The sequence below is a fragment of the Setaria viridis genome, chromosome 3 (genome assembly GCF_005286985.2).
Source record: "Setaria viridis chromosome 3, Setaria_viridis_v4.0, whole genome shotgun sequence".
In the NCBI taxonomy this organism is placed as follows: Eukaryota; Viridiplantae; Streptophyta; class Magnoliopsida; order Poales; family Poaceae; genus Setaria; species Setaria viridis.
The window spans coordinates 21,211,525-21,218,437 of record NC_048265.2 but is presented as its reverse complement, the minus strand read 5'-3'; the positions used below and the strand labels follow the sequence as shown (position 1 = coordinate 21,218,437).

Here is a 6,913-nt window from a genome sequence, read left to right as displayed (position 1 = left end):
TCTCTTTCCTATTCGAGCATTGGCTTTTGCTCCACAATGTGGCTGCTCTCGGCCTCCTTGGCACCAGATTAGCCTGGCTAGCAGGCCTATAAAGGCAACAAGCAGGCTAGTTGAGCCACCTAGCCATGATTCTGATTCCTATCATTTTTCATGAGACTTTAGTTTACACACCATTCAAAAAATTAGTAGTTTATTGTAATAGATTGACGACTGAGATGAGATGGAAGAACAAACCAAATAGCCACGCATACGACATGTGGCACAATTTGATTATAGAGGGATCCACGAGCGATTAATTATCTTATGAGTTAAATTTGAAATGCATTTTCCCCACTTCAATGAGTCTGATTTAGAGGAACCATCATGTTGTTCCAAAATAAGTATTCCCTCTGTTCCAAATTGTAAGTCATTCTAAGAATCTTGGAGAGTCAAAGTATCTTTAAGTTTGACCAAATTTATATGATAATATAATAATATTTATGATGTCAACTAAGTATTATTAGATTCTTTATCAATTATATTTTCATTTCATAGTATATCTATTTGATGTCATAATTTTTTATATTTTTCTCTATAATTTTGGTCAAACTTGAAATGCTTTGACTCTCCAAGATTCTTGGAGTGCCTTACAATTTGGAACGGAGGGAGTACAAGATATAAGGAGGTCCAATATGTATAGTACAATTTAATTATTTTTTAAAAAATAACATTTGAAATGTAAGCATCCTACATGTCCAACACCTTAATTGAGGGCTTCGGTAGGCAACTTCGGCGGCGGTGCAGGCAAGGACAGTGACCGGCAGGTAGGGATGAAAACAAATCGGATATAAACAAATATGTACGGATACAAATACATATAGTTATTTTTTCTTGAATCGAATTCGTATACGAATAGTGTCAAGATGAGTTAAATATTGATATTTGTCCTATTCACATATTAGATATTCAACTTTTATCCAGATTCAAATGCGGTACACATATGAACTATCCATTAAAGTGTATGCACCATTTTTATCAGATGAACAGGTTTTCATCCCTACTGGCAGGGGTTGGAGATGAGGGACACGGGAGCCACCCAACACGAGCGACGCGGGGGCAGGGACTTGAGTACTGCTCCCTCCGTTTCAAATTATAAGTCATTCTAGTTTTCTTGGAGAGTCTCAAATTTGACCAAATTTATACAATAAAGTACTAACATTCATGATACCAAATAAGTATCATTAGTTTCTTCATTAAATATATTTTCATAGTATATCTTTTCGGTGCCATAAACCTTGGATAATTTTGGTCAAACATAAAATGGTTTGACTTTCCAAAAAAAGTTGAAATTACTTGGAACGGAGGGAGCAAGTGCTAGCAAATTAGATAAGAAAAAAATTGATTTTGTGGTAAATTGTGCTTGCATGGTATTCACGGCTCGATCAAATGGAAGGCACCACAATCTAAGCACACATGAAGAGACGACGAGTGCGCACCTGTTCCTCAATCGGTGGGAACGTGCAAAAGGACCAGGCGATCGCCGCCGTCACGGCTCGCCCTCACGCTAAAAAAATGCGAGCCGTCGCGCCAAAAACGCAAGTCTTCGCGCAAAAAATGAGCAGCTTTCTGGAGAAAGAGGCCGTGCTCTTATTGGGCCGAGGCCCAGGCGCACAAGTGAAGAGGTGGGGGTGGGGGTGGAGCACATGGAAGCTTGTTGCCGTAGGATGCTAGCGGACAATTCAAGAAGTTTACATGATTAGACTTCGAGTAGTCACTCGCTATTGACAGTAGTGAACTAGTGTGGTCTGACGATATCGTGTTCCGATAACATCCCAATAAAATTGCCACTTTTTGCATGCAAATATTCATTGATGCTAAACAAAACGGCCCATGCTGACAATGTTGATAGAAGACAAATTGTACACATCCGTGATCATGGCAAGGGTTCATCCAAATTAAAATAAAAAGTGTACTAATTTCATCCATTTTGAGTTGTAACATGTCAAATGAAATCTTATACAACCTACCATATAAAAAAAACATTTAGTTGTATTCGCTGAGAATGAGAAATTGTGGGCCCTATAAAACAGCTACACCATCCATGACAAACAAGACATCCAGTACGATTGCTTTTGCAGTAGTCTATTTGTATACGGTCCATACTACACTTATGGTAAGTAATCATATACCACAGCAACCAGATGATTACCATGTACATCAACACAAATAGCTCGATGTCATTGGATACAACTTTCGCCGCCTTTTGTTGTACGAGGAAGTGCAAGGATGCTTGTCTTGAATACAATTTGTGACGAACTTAGTAAAGGGTGGTATTCTTGATTCCCATACAATCATCTGAAACTCCTCCTCCTGTGGAATAGTTGTTGAACCTTCAATCAGGTCCCCAAACTTCATTTTGGATAGTTCATTTCTGCCATAGTTACTTTCATCATGGGATGGCATGACATGGAGTGGAGATGAAGAAGGTGAAATAAGCATTGTTATGTCAGTCTGATGGTCCCTCTCGAGAAGTTGTTTTGGATGCTCACCAAAATTCGAGAAATTACGCTCTATTGAATTCCTTAACCTTTTGAGCATATCGAACCAAAACTGAACATTTTGATTCTTCCGAAGCAAGTCAGCAAGCGTATTACCTACAACGAGTAACCCTTTCAGCAGCAGGGCTATCTTCATCCCTATTGATGCAAGTTGCGGGTGGTTTTCCGGATCTGTACTTCCAAATGCAAGCACCTTGAAGAGGTAAAGAAACTCTGCTTGGGACAGGCTTCTGAGGCAAATTGGCTTCACCGTTCCAAACCTTGCTATCTCCTGGAACCTACTTATGATGACCACTTTACTCCCTGTGCCCGTACGTGATGCAGCTGAGTAAAACCTAAACCATTCATTGTCATCCACATCTGAAATAAACTCAATAAGAACTAAGATCCTTCCAGGGTTGAATGTTTCATGGCTTACTTTCCAAAAATTATCACTGTTCAAGTGCAAAACTGAGGAGAAGTAAGAGCGGACCATATTATCGTTGCAAGCATACCCAACTAGGCTTTTCTTCCCAACTCTATAACCCCCAATGATTGGGAGCACAACTAGAGAACCATGAGGAGAATTATCTTCCAAAAGGACATTAATAATATGCTGCTTCTCGACAAGACGACTGAACATGAAGTTATCAGTATAGAGATATGTATCATAGGGTCTTTTAGGCATCTGCTTGCATCCACCCAAAAGTATAACAAACTCTGTCATATTTGCAACAACTGATTCCAAATTTCGTAGTGCAGCTTGCAGCTCATGATTGGCAGATGTGCTAATCCTCATGGAGTTAGAAACTGCACGTATGCGCTTAGAACGATCTGTACAAGAGGTATCACAGGAATCTCTGACCTGCTGTTGGAGCGGGATCTCCTCATGGGGCTTGTACCTGAAGGTATCAAGAACATGGTAACCTTGGTACATGGCGTCGACAAGCATCCCGAGCTTAACCAGCATCCGGGAATTTGTGATGTATCGCCCCTCAGACTCTTCTACAACGGTATGTACTCTGAGAAGTAGATGCTGAAGCCTTTCTAGCTGATCTTCAAGGCATACCTGGTCTGTGTGTTTCTTGATTAGGAAGGAGATGAATCGGCTAAGTATTTCTCCTGAAATGGCAGATATAGCTACCTCCATAGTGGCTTTGCCTTGATTCGTTTAGGAGAAATGAAGGTCAGCGTTTGTATTTAGCCGAATATATAGCATGCTCAAAGAAAAGACAGAATTAGAAAAATGTTCAACATTATTTAACTAGTGGTTAGCTGTTAATTGCATGCATCACTGAATAGTTTTATATGAGGACAACTTTGAACTTTGACTTGTAGACAGCAACCAACAACTACTACAAGGAAAAGATTTTATAATAACAACTTCACCAGGCATTATCTTTTCGAAGAAGTTAATGAATGAAAATTGCTTTAGTTTTCTTCATGTACTACAGCAATGTAGTACATATGTAGTTTCTGCATGCAGGGCTCTCATCGATCTGGCATTACAGGTCAAAAACAAACTCTCTATATGTGGCTACTAAAGAACAGCAATGGCATCTCTTTCCAATACAGATATGTTTTTGTAGTTCTTTCCAGTAATACTGTGACATGCTACCTCCAGTCACTTTAGATGACGTTTCAGACAGCAAAATTAAACTGCAAGTGAAATTAGGTGCCTGAAACATCATGTATATCTGGCTGGAGGGAGTACAAGTTAACAAGACACCTTGCTCTTATCTGATTTTTTTCTTTAAATAGCTCACAAAGAACAACTATGACATCTCTTTCCAACAGAGACACACTTTTATTTATTTTTTTTGAGGGGGAGAGACACACTTTTATTTGAGTTAGGTTTGAGAGTCCATAGAGAGTTTTCATTTAGTCTGCTTCGGTGAGATCCGTGGAGGGATTACTTCGCGGGGCGCCGGGGCCACCCACGGGGCACCAGCCTTGAGTGGCGACGACGAGCGAAGGACTCCAGGTCCAGGGGCACAGCAGGCTCGCGGGCGCTCGCCGCGTCGTTGGACCGATGATGGAGTTCGTCGGTGGTGACTGCCTGACTGGTGAATCGGCTCGGTGGTTTATGTGCTAGACATGCAGCGTTTAGATACGAGAAACAGCAATGAATCAATGACAGTATGTCACTATTAGAAAGTATATGTGTATTTTAAAATGTATTTATCTTTTCTTTGTACACTTGATGTATTTTTTGTACTTCAAGTCATATTGACCATATATATAGAGGTCACCCCCTCATTAGCGTGTGTGGTGTTTTCCATCTACTTCTCTACATGGTATCACGAGATTAAGATCGTAGGCCTCCTCTTCTTGCGGCTTCCCTCTGCTCCACGCAACCCTAGGCAGCATCCCCCCTGCTACGCCGCCGCCACCCACCCTCCGTTGCACCTTCCCTACGGACTCCTCGACCGGCCCCCCTCCCCGACCGGCTCCCCACCCCGGTCGTGCACCATGTCCTCTACCGACTCCTTTGAGTCCGGCGACACCACCGCTCCGACTGCTAATCCTGTGCCACCTCCTGGACCGCCCCCTGCTGTCAACGGCGGTGCATCTGTGCCGCCACCTGCCACTGGCGGCTCCTTAGGCGGTGCGCCCCAAGCTCCTCCTACCGGCGACGCGCCAAGCAACAGCGGCGGTGGCTTTATTATATACCCAACACCGCCGCCTGCCATCCACCCCTACGCCACCGTCTCCGTCAAGTCTCACATCCCCGTGATGCTGACGATGAAGTCCAACACCTACTCTCGGTGGGCGTCCTTCTTCAAGTCCATGTGCGGCAAGTTCAGCCTCAAGTCGCACATCGATGGCACGGTGGTGCCCCGACCCTAGGACCCCAACTGGGATCAAGCGGATTGCTGCGTCTGCTCCTGGTTCTTCGGCTCTGTCGACAACTCCGTTCTCAGCCTCGCCATGACCAACGACGATCAGACCGCCCAGGATCTTTAGCTCGCCATTGAGGGTCTCTTTTGCGCCAACAAGCAATCCCGGGTGATCTTCCTTAGCCACGATTTCCACTCCATGACGCAGGACGACTCCTTCATCGCCAAGTACAGCAGCCGCGTCCCTCACCAGTTGTTTTGCAAGAACTCACCAACAATGACTTCGTCATCCTGTTCCATGGGCCAATCGTGTCCCCCGCTCCATCTGCAGGTGGGTCGTCGCTCTCCATCGTGCTCCAACCTGCTCCGACCGCGAACGTGCCCCACACGGGTGCGGCCCTGACCGCACCGGCGAGCGCTCCAATCGGTCGGGCGAACGCCCCAACCGCACCAGGGAGTGCTTCGATCGGTCGGCCGGACGCGCCGACCGCACCGATGAGCGTCCCGTTCAGTCGGGCGAGCGCCCTGATCGCACTAGTAAGCGCCCTGCTCGGTCGGGCACACGCCCCGATCGCTTCGGCGAACACCCCGACTGCACCGGTGAGTGCTTCGACCGGTCGGGCGAGCGCCCATAGTCCTTCCTTCGCGCCCGCGGCGCCCACGCTCTCCTCATCGCCACCTGCCCCTCCGCATCATGTCACTCAGTCTGTGACTAGGGCAATACAATGGCGCCATTACTACGGCATGACAACCTCGACTTCTTCTCCGCCCTCTCTGATTCCGGCGAACTATTGCAGTGTCCTAGATGACGCTAACTGGCGTGCCGCCATGGTTGATGAGTTCTAGGTCCTCATCGACAACGACACCTAGCGACTAGTCCCACGGCCGCCCAGTGCCAATGTCGTGTCGGGCAAGTGGATCTTCCGGCATAAGTTCCATGCTGAGTGGTTCGTGGCATCGACTACAACGAGACCTTCAGTCCAATCGTCAAACCAGTGATGATACAGACCGTCCTTAGCATCACCACCTCTCGCGCCTAGCCGATCCACTAGCTGGACGTGAAGAATGCCTTTCTTCACGGAGACCTAGCGGAGACGGTCTACTGCTAGCAACCTCCTGACTTCGTCGACCCCGTCACGCCCGATTACGTCTATCTCCTACAGAAATCTTTGTATGGACTGAAGGAGGCCCCGAGGGTATGGTACCAGCGGTTCGCCTCCTTCCTTCGACAACTCGACTTCATCGCCTCCACCTCCAACACCTCCCTTTTTGTATACAAGGAGGGGTCGAGTATCGCCTACCTGCTGCTCTACATCGATGACATCGTCCTCACCGCCTCGTCCTCAACTCTTCTTGGCACATCATGGGGCATCTTCACTCCGAGTTCGCCATGACGGATCTTGGTAACCTACACCACTTTCTTGGCATCTCCGTCACGCGTTCCTCGCAAGGCTTGTTTCTATCTCAACGACAGTACGCCCTGGATCTTCTTCAGCGTGCTGACATGGCTGAGTGTCACTCTACAACGACTCCCATTGACACTCATGCCAATCTTTC

The 6,913-nt window shown here is 46.2% G+C and overlaps 1 protein-coding gene across 1 annotated transcript; it reads right to left on the bottom strand.

Moving 5' to 3' along the window:
* Positions 1–2,010: 2,010 nt before the first annotated feature.
* Positions 2,011–3,715, bottom strand: LOC117850420 (disease resistance protein RGA2). The gene has a single exon (XM_034732247.2). It carries the CDS (start codon positions 3,664–3,666, stop codon positions 2,197–2,199), a length of 1,470 nt encoding a protein of 489 aa, XP_034588138.1. The 5' UTR covers positions 3,667–3,715; the 3' UTR covers positions 2,011–2,196.
* Between the last annotated feature and the right edge of the window lie 3,198 nt (positions 3,716–6,913).